At 38.6% G+C, this 23752-nt stretch overlaps 2 protein-coding genes across 2 annotated transcripts in view; both read left to right on the top strand.

Moving 5' to 3' along the window:
- The window catches only part of LOC140522998 (uncharacterized), a 40499-nt gene extending 26780 nt beyond the window's left edge, over positions 1-13719 (top strand). Inside the window, exons 4-5 of the mRNA XM_072638110.1 lie at positions 4848-4984; positions 13651-13719. Of these exons, the coding sequence (XP_072494211.1) occupies positions 4848-4984; positions 13651-13700 (187 nt within the window). The 3' untranslated portion in view covers positions 13701-13719. The remainder of the gene's footprint in view (positions 1-4847; positions 4985-13650) is intronic.
- Positions 13720-16765: 3046 nt separating this feature from the next.
- Positions 16766-23299, top strand: LOC140527727 (uncharacterized). The gene is made up of 3 exons (XM_072644878.1): positions 16766-16830; positions 18652-18812; positions 20265-23299. The coding sequence occupies exons 2-3, from the start codon at positions 18675-18677 to the stop codon at positions 23121-23123; spliced, it is 2997 nt and encodes a 998-aa protein (XP_072500979.1). The 5' UTR covers positions 16766-16830; positions 18652-18674; the 3' UTR covers positions 23124-23299.
- The last annotated feature ends 453 nt before the right edge of the window (positions 23300-23752 follow it).

Raw genomic sequence — 23752 nt, 5'->3', positions numbered from 1 at the left:
CTCTGGTTCTAGAATATCAGGGCAGTTTTCCTTGAAAGATGATGTCTAGGTTCTTTTTTGATCATGGCTTTCAGTCAGTCCCATAATTTTTAAATTGTCTCTCCTGGATCTATTTTCCAGGTCAATTGTTTTTCCAATGAGATATTTCACATTGTCTTCTAGTTTTCCATTCTTTTGGTTTTGTTTTGTAATTTCCTGGTTTCTCATAAAGTCATTAGCTTCCATCTGTTCCATTCTAATTTTTAAACATCTACTTTCTTCAGTGAGCTTTTGAACCTCATTTTCCATTTGGCTAATTTTGCTTTTTAAAGCATTCTTCTCCTCATTGGCTTTTTGGGTCTCTTTTGTCATTTGAATTGATCTATTTTTAAAGGTATTATTTTCTTCAGCATTTTTTGAGGTCTCCTTTAACAAGCTGTTGACTCATTTTTCATGATTTTCTTGCATGGCTCTCATTTCTCTTTCCAATTTTTCCTCCACCTTGCTTACTCTTCTTTTTTTGAGCTCTCCCATGGCCTGAGACCACTGCATATTTATTTTGGAAGTTTTGGATGCAGAAGCCTTGACTTTTATGTCTTGCTCTGATGGTAAGCATTGTTCTTCCTCCTCTGAAAGGACAGAAGAAAATACTTGTTCACCAGGAAAGTAACCTTCTATAGTCTTATTTTTTTCCCTCTTTTGGGCATTTTCCCAGCCAGTTACTTGACTTTTGAGGCCTTTGTCAAGAGGAAGCTATACTCTGGGGACCTGTAAGTTCTAAGTTCCTTCATGGTGGCACAATCAAGGGAGAGGAGTTTACTCCTCTCCTGACCAGTGCTCTTGTCTGGGAGCTATCAAAACTTTTCTGCCCCAAATCTGCAAGTAGAATTCCCTTTCCAGAGTCTCCACCAGCTCCACCATGCCAGCACTCTTCCTCATCCCAGGGCCTCCACTGTGGGCTGAGACCCAGATTAGCAGCTCAATTCCCCCAGGATCTTTGGGCCAAGATCTCCAAAAATGGATACTGCCACTGCTGCTGCCACTGCTACCTGGGGGCAGGGCTAGGGAAGGACCCTGCTCCCTTCTCATTCAGGTGAAAAAGCTTTCTCACTGACCTTTGAAGCTGTCTTTGGAGTTTGTGGGTTGAGGGATCTGGGAATCTCAACTGCTGCCAGGATGAATCTTGGATAGTAAACTCTTTTTCTCAGGCTTAGTGGAGTGCTACATACCCCAACATCCCAACACACACACACACACACACACACACACACACACACACACACACACACACTGTCCTTTCCCAGGATCCCATACCATTTCCTGTTTCTCAGTTTTTTGACCCAAAATTGGCAGTTTATGCTATTGCTGCATTGGTGCTATAGAGTTGATTTTTGTAGTTTGAATCTTCAAGGTTCTGGGAAGAGGGGATCTAGAGATGTTGTTGAGCTCTGTTTCAAGTCCACACTAGTTTTTTGCCCCTTTTCCTCTGTTTTTCTGCTTTTCTATAGAGGTATTCTACAGCACAAATCATGGTTCACTAACTGCAATGGCTAACCTCTTGCTCCAACAAGCTTCTGCCCCTGGAGTGCTGCTAAGGTGCTAGTTGTCTCTTGTGATGGAACAAAATTCTGCAGCCTAGAGAATTGGTGTGCCATACAGGATTAAATTTTGTTGAAAAGCCATGTGTTGGGTCCTTGGGTTGGCTAGTGCAGCCTCTGTGCCAGGAGTGTGAGTAGTGTGGGAAAGGTGCTGAATAAGGTCAGGGTAGGTTGTTTTTTTTATGTTATTTTAGAGTTCAGGTATCTAGACCATGGAGATAGATGAAGTTACTTTATAAGGAACTCATAACTTCTGTTTTAAAGAAGTTTGAGATATCTTGAGGATCAGAGAAGATGTCTAGTTTTCCATATTATTGCTCACATGACCTAGATTTGTTTTATATAAAAACACATCTGAGAAAATTTTAAGCTCATTTACTGTTCTTCTCTCTGTGTATATTTCTGTGTCTGTCTCTCTGTCTCTATCAGTCTATCTCTCTCCTACACATACACAAACACACATGTACATTTGTGTTAACTAAAAGAATTGGGTTTTTTTCTCTGGGCTTCAGAATTTTCAACCTTATAACCTTTCTGCATTTCTTCTCTCTACCTTACTTCTTTTCAAACTCAACTGATGGGACTATGACTATGAAAACCCAGAGTCCAATGTTTTGACTCCTTTCCTAGCAGTACCTCATACTGCTCTTTATTGGTTTATTTCCACCTCTAAAGGGGAAAGGCTTAAATGACCCTCAGAAATAAGCACAAAAAGGAACAACTAGGACAAACTTAACCTTCTTCACAATCTTGCTAAGAGGACCAGCCCAGTTTATCTACAAATCAACCCAGAGGAATCACAGTTGTGCACAGATACATGTTATTCTGAACAGCCATTTAGATGTGTAGTTTGGCAAGGGCGTTAGTTTCAGCAACATCAGCAAACTAAGAAGTATTCATATGGACAGATTCCCACTCTAGAGCTAGCCCCTCCTCTGTGTTGACATCCAGCTCCTTTAGGAAAACATTGTACATTCATTGTGACAGATTTAAATGACTCTTCCCTCCCAAAAGGCCAGTAACTCTGATACAGCTATTTCCTCAATAATGTGATTGTCTGGCCAACATCAGAGGTCACATGACCTAATATCTCCCAGAAGAATGCAGATGAGTCACATGATGGACTAAATTTGTTGTGATGTAATTTACATTTTGGCAATAGTACCTGCCCAATGATGAGTTTTCCCTCTTTACTTCTACACTAAATCCTGGTGATCAAAGGACACAATTCTGATTCTAAAAAATTTTTCATTAATACTAGGAAAATCAAGCATATCAACTGTTGCAAATCAAATTTTAATTTAGTATAATTTTTGCTGTCTCTGCAAATAATTACAAATTGCAAAAATTAAACTAATAATTTCAAACAGATATTATCATTTACTTTGAAATAAGCATTTTCATCCTATTTCTGTTTGCTTTATGGATTAAAACAAAAATATACTGTGTCAGTTGATGTGGCTTGGACCTTCAAGATATTCTAATATTTCATACTTTCTTATCGATACCTCAGTTTGCCCGTGACTTTATGAATATGGGCATTCATGGCCACATTGTTCCATAAATTCCCCCATGGCACAGATATTCAATATGATGAAAGACTTTTAAGTCAGAGATTACCAGGACAACATTCAGGCTACGTTATTTCTAAAGAAGCAGCCCATCACCCTTTTTTATGATATATTTCCTGGGTGATATATTTATGCTAGCAAAGAATGGAACACAATGACTTCCAATGAATTCAAAATGACTATCACACAGAGGGTGATGGAAAGTCACATTGTGGGAATGAGTTATCTACATATAGCTTCTGATTAGAGCAAACAATAAATCTGAAATGGTTTCATTATTCAAATTTTTGTCACATTTTCACCAGCTTCACAAATTGTTTAATCAATTCAACCAGTATTTTACATACTTATAACTTTGAATGGTGCAGATTCAAACACATGTAACCATTTTTGGAGATTCATTTTTCACATTAATTGAAACCTGTCTGTAAAAGAGATCATAAAGGAATTGTCTAGCACAGTAGAACAGGAGACAGGCTGGTCATTTAGCAAAAGCAAAGAATGACAGATGGACAGCCAGAGTGCTCCCAGAACACCTTTTTGATGGCAATTGTATAAGAGTTTATGGACAAGTGGTGAAAAGGAGGAGCAGTCATGGATAGGACATAATCTGCATCACTGGATACAGTACCAAATCAGTACTATAAATATACGTGATTATTTGCATATGTTTATGTCACTTTTGGATAACAAGCATTGTTAGTAAGATACTGTTATGTGCATACAGGCACCATTTATCTTTCCATTGTCCTATGGATTACCGGCTATTTTAACTCAATCAATAAGCAACACGACCTCCAGTTTCTCCTATATGTATCTTGTCTGTACATAGTTGGGTGGATTTTTAAGTTTTATTTCTTTATTGTTAAATACTCTTTCAGACTCTGTAAGTTGGATATTTCAAACAAAACCTATTCCCAATAAGACTAAAACAAAAAATATTGTCAGAAAAGGTTTTTAGAAGAGAAAAATTAAATTAAAAGTTAACATGGTCCAGGCCATGTATAAGACACCTGTAAATTTTGACCAATGAAAAACATTTAGATTTTTAAAGAATTGACCTTTCAAATTTATTTTCCCAAAGAAAAAACATACAAAATGGCAGCAGCTTCCTCTGTTATCTATCTCTGTCTCTACATGTTGAGGGAACATCAAATGAAGGGGCTATTTATTTAGTTCAGAGTATCTGACTTTTCTGGTCTAAGAGGGAGCAGCAACCATGGCCATCTCCTGAGCAGCTTCTTTCAACAATTTCTTCCACCTTTGAATGGAGTGATTCTAGAGGCTCAAGCATGTAAAACAACTTCAAATTTTCAATCTCTACCAGCAGACCCACTAAATTATTGTTTTGCACAACAGTGAGCACTCCCATGTGCTGATATGTAGTAGGAGGCCACAAGAAACCTGGCTGGAGTCAGGTGAAGAGTTGGGTGTGGGCCAGATTGGAAAATGGAATTTGGCACTCTTTGGAATCCTTGAGTTCTCCCAAGTTGTTGCCATGGTGGATTAGTCTTATCTCGTTTATTTGATTGAGAGCATAATAAGGAGGTCTATTCTGAGCCTGGCTGGCATGAAGTACCCTCCAGAAGTTGGCTGAAACTGATTAATGATCTGCTGGCAGGGAGGGTTCTGATTCCTGCAATATCTTGCATACATCAGTTGGTAAGGTGGGCTTTTCTTTCTTCTTTCCTTTGTGCAGGTGCAACATACAGAGTATTCGAACCCAGGATGCAACCATTCATTTCTATCACTGCTTTAGTAGCCTCATCAGGCAAAGAAAAGTAGACAAGGTCAAATCTTTTACTTCACTCATCTTTGAGCATCACCTTGGCACAGGTAATTGATCCAAAAGGAGAAAATTCCTTTCTTAATTTTTAATCATCAGTGGTGTCATCCAGGTTCTTAACATAGAGATCCATGCCCCAACGCAGTAGCAGCTACTCTCCTGTTTTAGCTGCTCAAATTTCCATTTTCATTCAGCCTGGCATTCAACTTTCTTCTGTGCCCTACTGCAAATACCATTTTTCCCATTGATGTCTTTTCCATTCATTTCTTCAACTGTCTTATCAGCATAATCATGTTTCTCAAAACTCATAAAACCTTTGGATTTTCCACTTGAGTCAGTCATCACTTTGGAAACATTGAGTTAGAGATGCCTATGGGAAATCCAGTTTGAATGGCTTAGTATGGCAATCTTCATGGCAATTCATGACTAGAATTCTGAAAACTGACCAGAACTAAGATATACAAATATGGGAATTATCATATGCAGAGAAGATCATTAAAACCACAGAAGCTAATGATATAATAAAATAGAACATAGAGAACAGATCCCATCATGATGCTTTAAAGAACACCTAGAGTGAAGATGATCCAGCAAAGAAGGATAAGGTGAGGTAAGTTAAGCTACATAGGAGAACCAAGAGAGCATTATAACCGAATCCCAGAGAAGAGAAAGAACCAAGAGGAGAAGGTGGTCAATAGCATCCAATGATCATAAGAAGTCAAAAAGAACGTGGATCAGAAAAAAGCATCAGATTTAGCAATTAAAAAGACTTTGGTAACTTTAGAGAAAGAAATTTTAGTAATAAGGCCAGAAGCCAAACTTTTCAAGGAGTTTGATAAAAGTGTGGCACAAAAAGCTTGCGAATATAGTCAGTTCTACTAAGGTGGGTTTTTTTGTTTTGTTTTTTAAGAATGGAAGAGATGCTTTCATGTGTGCAGGGAGAATATATTGAACCCTTAAGTAGAGAGAGATTGAAAATTAAAGAGGGAAGATTAAGAGAACAATCTACTAGAAAAGATAAGAAGGGATGGATTAAGGGTAAATATAGAGGCACTGGCCTTTGTCAAGGGTAAAGGCCAACTTTTATCAGAGAGATGGAATTTGTAAAGAAGATAATGGAAGAGGCCTCTATTTATTCAGTTCAACTAAGACAAGAGGCCTCTATTTATTCAGTTCAAGTAAAACTCCCTTAGCTAAGGGAGTGCCATGGAATATTGAAGGAAACAAGAGAAAATATAGAACAGACACTTTGAGGAATAAGAGGGAGAATCCATTAAGGAAGAGTAAAAAGATTTCTTTGATGTAGAGAGGGTCTAATTGAAGTTAGATCACAAAGATTTCTAGTGTGTCATAATCAACACAACTAAGATTAGAATGTAAAACTGGTAACTGGGGAAAAAAATCTTTTATTCCTCTGATGAAGGTAAGGGTTTGTGTGTGGCGGAGCAACTCAGAATAATTAAAAGTATTATGTAATTTCCCAAATGCAATCCAGTCTGCTCTCTTCCTGTAATTCACCTTTGGGCTCTGGTCATTGTTCATCTACAAAGGCTATGACCCAGATATACATACCAATGGACCTTGGGCTACCTAATTGTAGACAAAAATCTAAAGATGTTCTTCCTCAATTCCACAATATCCACAGGTATATTGTCTCTTGAGGAGAGAGGCCAGGAGGCCCAGCTGGACCTGGAATTGACCTAGTAAACAAGGACAAGAACAGATTCAGGTCCTACTTTAGAGATATCTAGTTTGTTCTGTGGATACAGCATGAGTCTGGAGTCGGAAAGATTCATCTTACCACACTCAAATTTGGCTTGAGACACTAGCTATGTGATCCTGGATAAATCATTTAACCCTGTTTGCCTCAGTTTCCTCATCTGTCAAATGAGGTGGAGAAGGAAATGGCAAGAAAACTCCAAAGGGAGTCATAAAGCTTTGAACACTACTGAAAAAAATAGAACAACAAAAATCTGTGTCCCTATTGTCCCACAGTTGCTAAACCCTAAGCTATAGCGATCATTGTATGTTGGGCTCAGATTAATAGCAAATACAAAGTAGAGATTCTTGCTTCTGTGAGATGATTTGTAAATAGCCAGAGGAACCTACAATTCCATTCTTCTAGGATTGTCTCGGTTTAAACAACCCTAGTATTTAAACTGCCCAAGTTCTAGTTAAAACTGGCTCCTGAAATTCTCTGGCAAGTTTCCTAGTGTGGCAGTAATAATTCTACTTTCTTGATTCCAAGCAGGCTTCCCTGATTAATTTTTAAAATAATAATAGTAGCTAGCATTTGTATAGCACTTTAAGGTTTGTCAAGTCCTTTATAATTATCTCATTTGGTCCTCACAACCACCCTGAGAGATAGTTGTTATTATAATCCTCATTTTGCCATTGGGGAAACTAAGGCAGACAGAGGTTAAGTGACTTGTCTAGTTTCACACAGCCAACGTATGTCTGAGTCCAGATGAGATGATTCAGATCTTCCTGAATCCAAGCCTACTGCTGGCCACCCCTCCTCACTTTGGCTGCTCCTCTATGTTCCCTAATCCCATTGTCTCATTTGCAACATGCCAATCAACAAGGAAGACCCTTTATTTGAAAATCCTATTTAAATCTAGACCCCCAGAGGGCTCTGTGCCTTCAACTAGAGAGCATCTGGCATTATTTCCCTGAGTTACCACCTACCACTCTGTGCTGCAGAACAGTGGGGGTGATGGAGGCCATGCACTATTCTCTCCCTAACTGACTAAACCCTTCTATGCTATACTTGAAAATAAATATCAATAAGCCATTCTCTTCCCTGACACTAGAATTGTTGAGTATTTGTAAATAGCCACAAACTTGGGGGAAAGAGGAAGGAAATGACTTCTCATTTTCCTCCCTACAAATACCATTTCTCCCCATATGAAGACAAAATTCAGGAAAGGAGTCCCAAGATTTAGGAGTCACTATAAAAGGAGTGTCATTTTATGCCTTAACCTCCACTGTACAAGATATATGATAAAACCACATATCATGTCATGGCGGCAAACTCCTCAGCCGGTTTTCAAGCCCCTCGTCAGTCTGGCCCTGCCTTAGCTAAATAGCATTACTTACCTTAACTTCCATAAATCTCCACTCCAGCCAGATCTCCCTCCCTTCTCAAAAATAGACCACCCTCAGACTCACATTTATGACTTCTCTGCTTGGGGTTCCTCTCACCTGAAGTGCCTTTCCTTCTTCTCTCCACAAAATCCTTCAAAGCTTAGTTTGACTCCTGTCTCCTCCAGGAAGCCTTTCCTGATGATTCCTGTTCTTTTTGATCCTCTCCTGGAATCTCTCTTCTCCTCCTCCTCCTCCTCCTTCATCTTCTTGTTTTCCTACTTTAAGTTTGGGGCCCAAGTCCAAAAATGTGTACGTATGTCTGTGTGTGTGCTTGCAAATGTGTGTATACATATTATATAGCCTTTTTTTATGGAGAACTCACATGGGGCAGGTGATTACATGGTGGTCAGAAGAAGTGACACAAGGATACTCTCAAAGTCTCTCTCAAGAACTGTGGATTTGATTGTGTGACATGGGAGACACTGGCACAGGACTGCTCAGTACGGCATGCCCACATTGGAAAAGGCTGTGTTCTATGAGCAAAGGAGAATTGAAATAGCACAAAGGAAATGTAGGATGCACAAATTCTGAGTAACCACCCCAAGTATTCACAAGGACTATCTGTGCCCAATGTGTGGCAGAGCATTCCAAGTTTGTATTGGTCTGACCGGCAACAATCGTACACATTGAAAGTGCACTTTATCATGGTGATGTCATTTTGGTCCTCTTCAAGAATGAAGGACAACAACCAACAAACCAACCAACATATTTTATACACATATATATGTGTATATATATATATAATATATATTTAATAAATTCAAATTTTATAAATTTAAAATAAATTTTATATGCATGCATATGCATATACATATATAGGTACATGTATATGTGTATGTCTATATATTAATAAACTAATTCAGTGGGCCACCAGTCTAATTCTATAGCATAGTCCAGACAAGAGGTATTCTTCATATGTTTTGTAGAAAAGGCTCTCTATCACAGATAAAAACATATCCCACAAGAATAACTAGAACTGAATCTATAAGCTAAGACAGAAAGAAACACTGAAAAAGGTGAAAACATTCATGAAATAACACTGGAGAACTTAAATACTTAGTACCTTACCCTTTCTCCTACCCTCCCTGCTACATTTATCACTGCTGAGAGGCTCTGTACTCACTATTCTTTGATTGTCATGATACAACACTCTCTGTGGTCTCTTCCTACCTGATGGCTCAGTATCCTTTGCTGATTCATCAGCCATAGTGTATCCCCTAACTGAGGTCTTCTACATGGCTCAGCTGTGGCTCTATTTTCTTCCCTCTCTACATACTCCTATTCAGTGACTCTGTCACCTCCCATGGACCTAATTATCATCTCTATGAAAATGACTAACAGGTCTATATATGCAGCCACAGACACTCCTTTGAATTTCAGTCTCCTATCACTTATTGGGCATTTCAAACTGGAATATTACAGAGGCTTCTTAAACTCAGCATGATCAAAGTACAGTTTGTTAACTCATATGCTACACTCACTCCTCTTTCAAATTTCATTTTTCTATTGAAGGCATTACCAGGCTTCCGGATTCCCATGTTTATGGCCTCAGAGTTATCCTCAATGCTTTATTCCCCATAACCAATCAGCTGCCAAAACATTTTTTTACTTCCACAACATTCCTTGTATCCAACCCCTTCTCTCTATTCTCATAGCCATCTTAGTTCAGGGCCTCATCCGCTCAACTAGATTATTACATTTAACCTCCCTGCCTCAGGTCTCTGCCCAATACAGTCTATTAATCCAATTCAATCCCTCACACTGATGTCAAAGTGATTTTCTTAAACACAGACTAATCATGCCACTCCTGTTCCATCAACTCCAGTTGCCTCTTCTAGGATCAAATAGTAACTCCTTGGTTTACCTTTTAAAGACCTTTACAACATGGTCCCAAATATCTTTCAAATGTCATTATATATTACTTCCCCTCCCTCACTCTGTAATCCAAGCAAACTGGTTTGCTCTCTGTTCCTCATGCCTAGCACTCAATCTCTTGCCTCTCTACTTCTGCATTAGACATTTTCTGGCATGTACTTCCTCTGTACATCTGCTCATAAAATCCTTCTCCTCCTTCAGGATACAGCTAAGGCAGCACCTTCTGCATTAAGACTTTCCTAATCTAAAATGCTAATGCTTCCCTTCCCTAACTACCTTGGGTTTGACTGCATTATATTTGTTTGTGTTTATTGTCTTTTTTTATTCCACACATCATCCATACATATGTATATGTATATGTACAGATACAGATGTATGTATGTGTTTATGTACATATGTAAGTATATATTTGTTGTCTGTACTGTAGTAATGTAAGCCCCTTAAGAGCAGGGAATATTTCATTCTTTATTTTTGTATCATCTGTACCTAGTACATAGTGTCTGATACATAGGCATTTAATAATGCTTGTTGATTGATTAATTGATGGGTGGTCTAAATTCCATGACTCCCTATAATGAATCAATGGCTTTTTTGAGAGGTGACAACATGATGGAAAATTATGAAGATGCTGATGGGGACCGTGAAGAGCAGAGGAAGGCATCCACAGGTGAACAGAGAAAGAATCACAATTCCTTTAGTAACAACAAGAAAGGGGAACTTTGAAAGAATAGAAAGAAGCAATGGGACAGAGGGACTGGAATGGGGCAAGTACAAGGAGATGGGATCTCAACCCTAGAAGAGGAAAAGGTACTGTAAGGGGGCAGACTGTCCTGCCAATTATGCCAAATGTAAGGGGGTAGACCTCTTCTGCTCAAAGTAGTTTCCATTTTTCTGTGGCAGCCATAGGACACGTCCCCATTCTGACCTACCTCAACATACTCCATCCCTTGTGACCTGCTCATACAACGTTTCCAACATAATCTTCCACATAGTTCCCTAAGTCATGCACAAGAAGCCGAGGAATCTACCACTGATTTACACTGGAGGCAAAATCCACAACAACAGTATAAGCACAAGTAGGGCAACTATATGACAAATAAGAAAATCACCAAATTATCATAATTTTCTTCCATCCTGCCCCTAGGGAAGGTAAAGGAAGAATTAATGGCATTTGGTGATTAGTGAGGGAACTGAATTTCTGAGAATTACTCAGTGCAGGTCAGCTGAACTTGTGAACTAAGATCAGAGACAAAAAAAACATAGCTTGGGTAATTTTACAACATATTGGGGGTGATATAGAACAATTTCAATTGAAAAATTGAAAAACAATCACGTGGTTTTTTTCAATTTTTCCTTTTTTGTCAATGAGAGATTTGTCACAATTTTCCTTGACCGGTTAATGCCAGTTAATTGACCAATCACAGTACAAGCTATAGTGAAAATGTCTAAAACTGTGAACTAATGGGGGGAAGGGGATTTACCTGACACCAAGATAATGAAGAGAACTCAGTATACAGGTACACTGAAACAAAAAGTCAAAGTAGTACAGTAATGATCATCAACATTAGCGAACATGAAGTCTTTTTGCATTCTAGTAACCCACTCCCAAAGTCCATTTAATTGGCAGATTTCTCTTGGATCTCAGATGCCCCATGTAGTTGTCCAGTCTCTAGAACATCTTTTCTTGGGACAGTCTGGAACATATCTTGTCCTCAGGAGCACTTCTTCAGTAAATTTGCTTCTCTGGTTCCATATTACTTGTAGAGACGCCTGAGATGTTCTTGCTAAAATCTTTCACAAAACAGACTTCAATACAAATTAGTATAGTCTCTCAAATTTTACTCCTCTAATAACTAGTTCATGTGATGAAAAACAACTGGAACTTTATGGTTCTGATCTTGTCAACAGTAGAGTTATAAGGGAAACATCTAAAAATTAAGATTTTACATGCACTATTAGAATCGCTTACATTTGACATATACGATTGTCTGATCTTGTTGCTTTCTGAAACATTTTTACTTCAGCCAATTCGAATTCCTTTAGGAGAATCAGATGCTATAAGGATCTAATCCTATATATGAAAACAGAAGTAACAACACTCTTGCAGGAGGAGGCTCTCCACCCCGAAGTTCGATGATTACACAAATTAATCTTCTTATGAGAGGCTGACTTTACTCCAATTTACTTGGGATGGGATGTGTAGATACATTTATGTAATTAATTTCCAATTATAGAGAGAGAACAATATATATCAAATTGGTTGCCTGTAGTAGAACATGTTCTGCTGTTAATGACTTTCAAATGAAATAGATATTACACAAACACTACTCTTCACTAAGATGACTGATGGTACTGAAATTCTTTTCCTCAAAATAAGACAGTAGTTTCTGACATTAATCTCATAAATTAGATTCATATTTTGTTTCACAAGCTATTTTACCTTTGTCCAATTATTCCCATAGCATCCTAAAAAGAATGAGCTATTTAATCTTAGACATAACTCTATGAGTATTAGCAGGCAGATGGCAAGCCCAACTAATAATTTACTAAGTTGTTTGGGATATAGAAAGACTACACATTCTGATTGAAAACAATAAGATCTTATATACTTGCACTGTGCTCATATCTTCTACTGAACACTTGCTATGACTATAGAAATTTACTACAAAAGGAAAAAGCTGGAACATGATTATAACAACAGCATCAAAACGGGTCTTTAATTGATGTTAATTATTATTGTTATCAAGGAAGGGTCACTGATCAAATTGATACAGATAAACACTAATTGGTGATTAATTTTGTTGGAAAGACACTGGATGGGGACTAGTGAGTTATAATATTAGACAAACTGAATCCCATATATATATACATATATATATACACACATCTTGTATACTATACACATGCTATATGTATATAGAAAAGATAATAAAATACTATATCAATATTTATGGGATGAAATAGTAGTAGAGACAAATTAATATTCCTAAATGCCAATATTAACAAGTGATAAAAAAGAAATATAAAAGTCCTTCCTGAATCTACTTTCCCTGTTAGCTATTGTTGATATGTCTTCTTTTCTAAGCCAAGCTCACAGGAAAAAAAAAACTGTCTATACTCGCTGCTTTCACTTCTTCTCCTCTCACTCTCTTCTAAACCCCATATAATGTGTTTTCTGCCCTCATCACTAACCTAAAACTGCTCTCTTTAAAGTAACCAGTGGTCTCTTAATTGCCAAATTAAATGGCATCTTCTCCGTTTCAGTGCTTCTGGACCACTCTATAGTATGTGTGCATGTATGTATGTATATATGTACAATTTTTTACTACCCTATACTGGATACTATCTCCTTTCTCAGTTTTCCTGAAGTGGCATTCTTGTGGTTCTCTTTCTACCTTCTGATTGCTCCTTTGGTAGTTCTTCATCCATATCACTTCTCTTAATCACAGGTGTACTTCCAGGCTTTGTCCTGAACCCTATTCTCTTTTCTCTTTATACTCTTTCATGTGGTGACCTTAGCTCCCATGGGTTCAAAAAAAATCTGTATTCAGATGATTACACATCTATGTATCCCTTTCTGTTCTTTCTCTGAAGCTCTAGCTGCACATAAGTAACTGCCTATCTGACATTTCAAGCTAGTTGTTCCACAAGAATCTCAAATTCAACATGTCTACTTTCCCATTTCTTTCTCCAGCTCATTTTACAGATGAGGAAACTGAAGCAGATAAAAGTGAAGTGACTTGAGCAGAGTTACACAGCTAGTAAGTATCTGAGGTCAGATTTGTTGGCAGTGTTAGAGGGAAAGATGTTGTGAAAATGGATATGCCATGACTTGAGATGAAAGACAGTGAGGAGTAAAAGGTACCTGATGGACTGGGAGAATGGTGGTGCCCCCAACAGTAACAGGGGATTTTTGAAGAAGTAGGGGGAAGATTATTAAGCTCTGCTTTAGACATGTTGAATTTAAGATGTCTATGGCACATCTAGCTCAAGATATCCAACAGTCAGTGGGTAATGCTAGGTTGGAGGTCACGAGAGGTTGTGGTTTGTATGTACAGATCTTGGAATAATCTTCCTAGAGATGATAATTGAATCCATGGGAACTAATGATATCATCAAATAAAGCAGCATAGAAAGAGAATGGAAGAGGGTCAAGAATAGAGCCATGGGGCATACCCACAGTTAGTAGACATGACCTGGTGGAAAATCTAGCAAAGGAGAAGGATAAGAAGAGGAACAGCAAAAGAGAGCAAGGTTTGAAAAGAATGAGAAAAAAGGAAGTGAAGCATAGATCTTGAATGGCTTTCTCAAGAATTTGAGCCATGAAAGGGAGGAGAAATATAGGATAAGAATTACCAGAGATAGTCAGATCAAGGGAAGGCTTGTTTAAGGATGGTGGAAGCATAGGCCTGTTTGTAGGAAGCAAAGAAATAGCCAGTAGACAGGGAAAGATTGAATATTAATGCAAGGATAATAGGAGGGGCAATCTACTAGTGAAGATGGGATAGAATGGGGTCCTACGCACATTAAGGATTTGCCTTAGTTTTGTGTGTGTGTATGCATATGTGTACACATATACACACATGTACATATACATACATATATACACACGTATGTGCACATGTATATGTAAATATACATGTGTGTATATACATACACATATTTAACACATTATGGGATTTCATTTTCTTATAAAACTATCACTCATTTTATTGGATAGTTCAATTCATTCTCATTTGAAGTTATGTTAGATTTGTTTTCCTCTATTTACCTAAAATTTTCTTTCTGTATTAAGATTTTTTTGGTGACACCAAATTAGTGCCCATGTCTTACTAAAGGATTTGCCTTAGCAAGGAAAAGAGCCATTCCATAATGTGAGAAATGTTTAAAAGAGGAGGTAGTGGGGGAAGACATTTGGGTGATTTGGGATGAGGAGGAGGGAAAAAGTGGGAGCTCTTGGCAAATGGCCTCAATTTGCTTTGGTAAAGTATGGGGCAAGGTCTTCAGGTGAAGAGGTGCCATGAGTGGCTTTAAAAGTGATGGAAAAGTTAGATTTTTATTAAACTTTAAGGTTTACAAAGTTCTTTACAAATATGATCTCATTTTATCTTCCCAGCAATCCTGGGAGGACTGTCTCTTTGTGTAGGGGAGGTTGGGTGAAGGAGTAGGTCATGAGAAATGAGTCAGTTGAGGACCAGGGAAGTTAGGGTGCTTGCAGTTGCATCAATATGTATGATGAATTCTCTTAGGATGAAGGCAGAAGTTGGAATGGAGAGAAAAACTATAAGCCAGGCACTGAATTCATTGTGGGAAGGAAGGAGAGTGTGCTGGGGAGGTCAGTAGATAGCAGCAGTTACTAGCTTCTTAATCAGGTGATAAATTTGGATTGAAAGATCTTAGGTTCATTTTAGAAGTAGGAATTACTGAGCAATGATTGTGGAGAGAGAATATGACAAAATGATCAAGAGGTGTTTTGACTCCTTACCATAACCAATTAGTTCAGAGGTGGGGGTAGGGCTGGGAGGGGACAAGGAGAAATTTAAGTATTCCAAAGGGTAGACGGTGAGAGCTGGAAGATGGAAGGAATAGTCATAGAAAACTTAGCTTTTGTATTTCTGTCCCTAGCAGTCAGCACAATGCTTCACACGTAGGCATTTAATTCCTCCTTGTTAATTGATTTATTAATGAGTTCAGTTTCTAGTTAAATAAGTTAAAATAAATTGAGAAAGACAAAAAAGAACCAAGAAATTACAAATTAAAAGAAAAAAAAACAAAATACTTCAGTTAATAAATAAAATTAAAAGCTAGTTTTAAAATGACTCATCAATAACATTGACAAACCAGTAACACATTTAATGAAAAAAGAGCAGGAAAAATCAAATTAAAATTGAGAATCAGAAATCACAAGTAATATAGAAGAAATAATGATAGCGATCATACAAATTGTGTATAACCATATGCCCCCCAAAACTCAGACCATAAAAGAAATGTCTGAGTATGAAAGAGAGGAAAGAAGAATGGAAGGAAAGAAGGAAGGAAGGAAGGAAGGAAGGAAGGAAGGAAGGAAGGAAGGAAGGAAGGAAGGAAGGAAGGAAGGAAGGAAGGAAGGAAGGAAAGAAGGAAGGAAGGAAGGAAGGAAGGAAGGAAGGAAGGAAGGAAGGAAGGAAGGAAGGAAGGAAGGAAGGAAGGAAGGAAGAGAGAGAGAAAGAGAGGGAGAATGCAGAATCAAAATGAACCAATTTCAAAAGAGAAATTAAATAGGTCATTAATGAACTGTCACATAAAAAAATAGCTAGAACCAAAAAGTCAGAGAGAAAAAAATAGTCCCTGTTTTACATAGATCACTTGATCTGGTTTTGTATATATGTGCATACGTACATACATATGTATACACACACATATATACACAGTGGTTCTGACCCCCAAACTATGAAAGGATAAAAAAGAATTATAGGTAAATATCATGAATAAATATGAATATAAAATAGAGTAATAGGAGACATTGCCTGAATTTGCTAATCTGTAAAATTAGGGGTTTGAACTGAAGGACTTGTAAGGTTCGGCATTATCCTATGGTCCCTGCCCTCAAGGAACTTGACCAAAGAGGTCCTTCTATAGGCAATTGATAGGTGCGGTTGAAACCAGCCCAAATCTGGAAGCTGTCAAGGTGATCCCAAATGAGTAGGGTAAACAATATCCCTGGAGATAGAGGTGGAGCTGGGTTTGGCTGCAAATGAATCAGGGCATACCAGATAAGAGGTGTTACCTTTCTGAGATGGACAATTAGTCCAGTATAAAAAGCCCAGCATCCCAGACAGTTGGCACCCTGAAAACTGCTTCATTTCACATCCTCCTTGTTTCTTCAGTGAACTGGGTAAGTTGATCTAGTCAATCTAGCTAAAGTTATACACCTTAGTGGGTACTGCAGGAGTAAATCCAAGGATCATCATGGTTCAGTGAAGAGAGAATTCAGATAGAAAACTTAGGCTTTGATCTCAGCTCTATCATTTCATAGCTGGGTGACATTTGGCAAATCACCTAAACCGTGGGAGACTCAGTTTCCTCACTTGTAAAAAGGAAATTATTGAACTAAATCATCTCTAAGGATCATTGTTCTGACATACTACAGTGCTATGATATTATAATGAGCTTGAGTATAAGGAGCTTTGGAAGCTTTGCTGTTCATGTACCTTTAAGGACACTTGATACTGATGAAAGTTTGTCCCTATTTTGAGGGAAAATGAAGATGAAATCTTGGCTCTTCTGAGACTTCTGAGTGCTCTGCATTGGTAGACCATTTAGTTTAAATAAGTTTAGGAGGTGAGGGGAAAATGATAGCAGTAGCTATTTTCTACTATGTCAATTCTTTAAGTATTGTCTCCCCAATTGGACTGTAAGTTCCTTGAGGCAGAGATTGTCTTTTGCTTCTTTTTGGTCCCCAGTGCTTAGCAGATTGCCTAGCACATAGTAGGCATTTGATATTTTTTGTTGCTGTCCATCCTTCTTTCTTGAAGAGGACCAATGATGTCATGAGGGCAATGTCTTGACTTGAGCATGAACTGGATTTAAGTAAGGCAGAGTCTCGCTTTAGTCATCAGCCTTGATTGATTTAAGTGTAAATATCTCCTATTAACAGTCACTCACGTTGCTCTGATTGGTATCATTCTGCTTTCATGTCTTCTTGCTAAATGTCCAAGAAAACTCTAAGACTTCACCCTGATGGTAGGTTGAAAAGAGTGTTTTGGTTAAGTGTAGAAATGAAGCAGAGTCTGAGACCTGATCCATGGTCATCTTCTCTACCTAATTTCCTCTTTATGAGCTGCTGGCTTTATCTACTTCTCCTGGCTTAAATACTCTGGAAGATCTGGTTGGTAGTCAGTGGTTCAGAACCTCTAGAAGATACAGAGATTCTTCAGCACCTTGTGAACCCAAAGCTACCTGAGGCAATGGTTAAGAAGCCCAGAATTTCATTGACTCCAGATTCAATCTGGATTATGGATTGAGAAACTCATCTTTGACTTTTACTTTCACTGGCTTTCTGTTTTACTTTGAAAGAGATATTTAATTTTAATGTGTTAAAGGGGCTAAATCATGCCTGCCCTCTTTTTCATAACTGTATACAAGAGAAGAAAGAAAGATATAAAATATTTTCACCATTCTTTTTTATTGATGAAGGTACTGATGCTTAAGAACCTCTAGTTAATACCACATGAGGTTCAGTTAAAGGGACTAAGGTTGTTTAGCTTAGGAAAAGAAAGAAGACTAGGGAGTGGGGAGCAGGGCTGAGATTAACTATAGGCTCTTTTCAAATATTAGAAGAAGGGTTGTCATACTTAAAAAAAAGAATTAGACTTATTTTCTTTCATCCCGAAAGCAGAACCTGAAGAAATGGGTAGAAATTGAAGGGGAAATTTACATTTGATGAAAAGATAAATTTCCTAGCAATTAGAAAACTCCAAAGGGGAAAAGATTTCTTCAAAAGGTAACAGGATTTCTTTTATTAGAGGTCTTCAAGGAAAGGCTAGATGATCACTTGTTAGATATGCTGTAGAGCAAAATCTCTTTCAGGTATGGGTTGGACTAGATGGTCATTGAGGTCCCTTCCAACTCTGATATTCAATGATTTTATCATAAAAAATTAGATATTGAAAGGAAAGAAGAAGCATGACAAAAACATATATCTTTTTCTATTCAGGTTCACATAAATTTGCACAAAAGATGTCTCGTCTCATGCAATGTGTTGCCCAAACCATCGAGATTTTCTACCAGTATGCCAAAGAAGAAGAGGAGTGTGACACACTAAGTAAAAAAGAACTGAAGAAACTTTTGGAAAAGGAGTTTTACCCAGTTCTGAAGGTAATGGATGCATGCCAACTTCACAGTCACATTTTGTGGCGTTTGGTTTTTGTTTTCTTTGGTGTTTTGGGAAGGGATTGTGATTTCATTGGTGCAGAGAAAAGATGTCAAACTCAAGGCACAGGCAGAGGTCAAAACTTCCAAGGGCTTCCAGAAACAGAATTGTATGTAATTGGGAAATATTCAATGGAATAAATAAAAACACAATGTAGAAAATGTTCATTTGTCTTTTTCTAAGTCAATATGTAGGCAGCACAATCTGTTTCTATTTGAGAGTTTGCTACCACTGATTTAGAGCTTTCCTAGTGAAGACACGCTTCCTTCCAATATAGGTTTGTACCTGCTTTGCAACTTAGGGTCTTAGAGTGTTGCCTAAGCCTCAGAGTGAGAGATGAAGTTGTTAACTTGATATACAACCTCAGGATCTGGAAAGTAACAAACAAAAAATCCACATACCTGATGACCCATTTGTAAGTCCTCTAGATAGAATTCCCTGGAATTCTAGCTGGAAGTTGTAACTAAATTAATAGAACTGGACAAAATTCAGTAGAATTGAATCAATGAATTTCTTATTGCACTAAAGAGGGTTAATGGTGGAAGAAAATGGGAAGCGGACAAAATTCATTTTCAGTAGCATCTGATATTTTCTCTGTGACAGCTAGCTAGTGCAGCAGATAGAGGGCTGGTTCTGACATTAGGAAAACCTGAGTTCAAATCTGGCCTTGGATACATACTAGCTATATGACCCTGGGCAAGTCACTTTACCCCTGCTTGTCTCAGTTCCTCCACTGTAAAAAGTGGATAACTGGAGAAGACAAACCACTCCAGTATGTTTGCCAAGAAAGGTCCATGGTGGTCATGAAGGGTTGGACACAACTGAATGACTCAACAACAAAATATTCTCTCTGTCTTCCTATATTACAGAATTTGAAACCCCTAACTCCAACATAGGCATAGATATCCAGTGTCATCACTATATTACAGGTTCCTTCTAACATTAATCAATTTGAACATTAATTTATACCAAGGAACCACATCTCCCTAAAGAGGGCTCTCCTAGAAAGAGCAATCATTAGGAGTAGGGAGAAGTGCAAAGGAACATCCAAAATTTATATTCAATTACAAGACAGACTCCCATTGATCAAATCCAAAATACTCAATTGCAATTTAGTCAATTTAATGTTTAATTCATTTTAATGAAAATGTAGCAACTATCTTATATTCACAATCATCTGCAGCTCCTTGTCCTCATCCTTATGTAACCTTTCTGTGTTTTGCTATTCTTTATGAACCTTCTTTTTCTTCCCAGTCTTTATGGATATCAGTTGCATAATATTAGTCTAAGTCAGGCTGGAGATATTCCAGGTTGGATCCCACCTAGGTGTAATAATTATCCACATTTGATGTATGACAGATTGATTCACTCTTCCTGCATTCTTTTCTCTGAGACAGAATTCAAAGAATCCTCAAGTTGTGGAAGCTATCATGCATATCCTGGACCAAGACCGTGACAATCAAGTGGACTTTACTGAGTTTCTTCTGATGATAGTCAATCTGGCTTTGTCTTTCAATAAGAAGATCAGCAAAAAGTATTGTGAAGCATCAGGGTCAAAGCAAAAATTCCAAGATAACCAAGAAGAGCAGAGTGAGACAGAGGAAGAAGAAAATGGTTCTGGTTCTGATCAATCAAATACAGAAGCAGAACAAGAACTCCAGTACAGTTCTTGGTATTCAGAAAAGAAAGGAAAGCTTAGACACCAGTCGCGGTCCAGCTCTCCTTGGAAGAGAAGGAGAAGTGGATCATCAAGCTCAGAACACAGAGAGGACTCTAAGAAAAGACACCATAACACAAGGAAGAGTGAGAAAGAGGGAAATGAGTCAGGCTCAAGAAAGCATGGGGGAAAGAGACACAAGTCAAGTACAAGTACTGATCATCACGGATCCAGTGCAGATGAACAGTCATCTAGAAGGGGAAGAAAGGGGTCTAGTTCACATGGTCAATGGGGGGAGGATGACAATCAACAAAAAGGCTCCACACACAGGAATTCAAACAGCAATACAACCAAAAAGTCAAGGAAACAAGGTAAGAGAACAATTGGTCACTACACATTAGGGAGTGAGTCTGAAAGGCAAGACAACATTTCCAGAATGTCAACAAGAAGCAAACAACAAAGACAAGGAAGAAGTCATGGACAGTCAAGATCCAGTAAGGATGGGAAGCTGAGTGACAGCCATAGCCATTCAAGTAACAGTGAAGAACAATCAAGAGACAGCCTTAGACACTCATCATCTAGTCATCAACAATCCTCATCTACCCATGGGAGACGTGGATCAGCTACAAGAAGAAAAGAAGCAAGTGATAGTCAGGCAAGAGACAGTGACAGACAATCAAGAGGTCACTCTAGAGACTCAACTTGTGGTCATAGAAGGTCTTCATCTACACACTCAGGGTCCCATTCTAGCCCCCAAAGGGGTTCCAGTTATGATCAATTCAGTGATAGTGAAGCTCAATCAGGAGGCAGCTCTAGACAGTCAAGATCTGGCCATCAATGGTATTCATCCACCCAGGGCTCTAGTACAAGAGGAAGAAAGGGATCCATCTCCAGTCAGGCAAGTGATAGTGAAGGACAAATAAGAGACCATTCCAGAGATTCAGTCTCTGGTCATGGACAGGCTACATCCACAGACTCAGAGTCTAGTTCAAGCCGAAGACAGAGATACAGTTCTGTACAATCCAGTGATAGTGAGCAACAGTCAGGACAGAGCTCTAGACAGTCAAGATCTGGTCATCAACATACTTCATCACAGGAAGAACAGTCTGGTTCAAGGACAAGAGGAAGCCAAGGATCCAAGCATGGACAGGTAGGAGATACATCTGGGCACTCAGGGTCTGCTCACAGACAGTCTAGTGACACCAGGAGAGCAGGAAGACAGGGATCCAGTCATGGTTCATCCAGTCATAGTAAAAATCAATCAGGAGACAGCTCTGGACAGTCAGGATCTGGTCATCAACAGTCCTCATTCAATCAGGGACATCATGGCTCTAGTACAAGAGGAAGACAGGGATCCACATCTAGCCAGGTAAGTGACAATGAAGGACAAACAAGAGACCACTCCAGAGACTCAATCTCTGGTCATGGACAGTCTTCATCTACATACTCAGAATCTAGTTCAGCTAGAAGACAGGGATCCAGTCGTGATTCATCCAATCACAGTGAAGGGCAATCAGGAGACAGATACAGACATTCAGGATTCGGTCATCAACAGTCCTCATCCAGTCAGGGACAACCTGAGTCAAGGACAACAGGAAGGCATCAATCCAGTGACAGCCATAGAGTCTCTAGTGCTTCTCGGGAACATTCACTGAGTAATGGAGCACAAAGATATCTCTCAAGTTACAGCTGGAAACATGGTAGCTATGGGAATACAGACTATGATTATGGACAGACTGGTTATGGGCTCTCTGAGGAAAGCCATGAACACTCAGGTGGTAAAGTACATCATGTTGTACCCAGCACTATTAGAAAGCAGAGATCAAGCTCTGGCCAGTTCAGTGACAAGGAAGAACAATCAAGTAGCAGACAATCAGTATCTCCTCCTAAACAGTCCAGGTCTAGTCATGGACAATCAATATCCACCCACAGACAATCAGGGTCCAGAACAAGGAGTCCAGGAAGAAGGGGATCTGGTCATGGACAGTCAGAAGATTACCAGGCCAGAAGTCCAGGAAGACAAGAATCAAGTCATCACCAATCAGGAGACAGACCTACTGGGCGTAGAGGAAAACCACGATCCAGTCAGGAACAGTCAGGGACAAGTCACAGGCAGTCAGGTGACACTCAGGATCACTCTGGGTCCAGAACAACTAGAAGACATGAATCTAGCCACGACCAATCAAATGATAGCTCTAGACAATCAGAATCTAGGCATGGACAGATCGGTCATAAGCAATACAATGACAGATTTGGCCACTCAGAATCTGACTATGATAAGGCAGAGTACAGGACACACAATACTCACAGATCTGATACTGATCAATCTGTGGATGGTTCTGGTCAGACAGGAATAAGAAAGCAGGGTCATAGAAATCCATCAGGTGCTAGAGTCACAGAGGGTACTAGCAAAAATAGATCAGAGCACAACCCTAGTATAACAGGGGAAAGTGGAAGACACAAACAAGGTGTTGTTGATCTTGGAGATCAAGAGGTAATTAATTTAAAGGAAAGAATTTACTCAGGCTCCTGCTATCCCTGTAACAGTACTCCCCTCTATGCTTACGTCCAAGAGCAAAGGAATTATTACTGCCACTGAAATGCAAGTAGAAGATCAAGTAACCAAAACATCAAGTGAAGAAAAAAAAGATTTAACTAAGTTGTTAGTTGTGACATTTCCAGGAATAGGACTTTTTGTTCTTTTAACGGAGAATCCTACTTCACCCTTTCTATATGCTGTTGGGTTTTGTTTTTAATTGAAACTTCTACTTATCAGTGGTGGGTGCTTTTGTTCCTGGGTTAGAAACTGATGAAAAGAAGAAACTAATAGAATGTGGAGCTATGGGACAGAATTAATATGGAACAATATTAAAAATAAATTTGGGAGCTTGGGATATATACAATTGATTTTTTCTTAATCTGAGAATTCAATTTTTGTAGCTTCTTGATGACTTTTAACTAGCATGTAAAAGTGATCACTCTTCTTCAAGGAGTTAAGCGTGAATACATTACTTTGGACCTGGAAGCCAAAGTTGCTATGTAGACAGGGTTGTAGATCAGTGTTTTATTTGCCCATCGTGGTCACCAAACACCAATAGCATCTTTGATAGTCAAGCTGAAAGCCTACATGAGAAATTGGTGCCATGCCAATCTCCCTGGCCAATGGACAAAGAAGCTATCTTTGGAGAATGAAGACTGACCTACTTTTATTCAAAGAACAAAAATATC

This window comes from Notamacropus eugenii, chromosome 2, assembly GCF_028372415.1.
Source record: "Notamacropus eugenii isolate mMacEug1 chromosome 2, mMacEug1.pri_v2, whole genome shotgun sequence".
NCBI classification, from domain to species: domain Eukaryota; kingdom Metazoa; phylum Chordata; class Mammalia; order Diprotodontia; family Macropodidae; genus Notamacropus; species Notamacropus eugenii.
The sequence above is the reverse complement of the archived record's forward strand: the minus strand, read 5'-3'. Positions and strand labels throughout refer to the sequence as shown.

Excerpts from the sequence above, each read along its gene's own strand:
- LOC140527727 (XM_072644878.1), top strand. The coding sequence starts at position 18,675 with ATGTCTCGTCTCATGCAATGTGTTGCCCAAACCATCGAGATTTTCTAC. Across the intron at positions 18,813-20,264 it reads AGTTTTACCCAGTTCTGAAG|AATTCAAAGAATCCTCAAGT; the intron begins GTAATGGATGCA and ends TCTCTGAGACAG.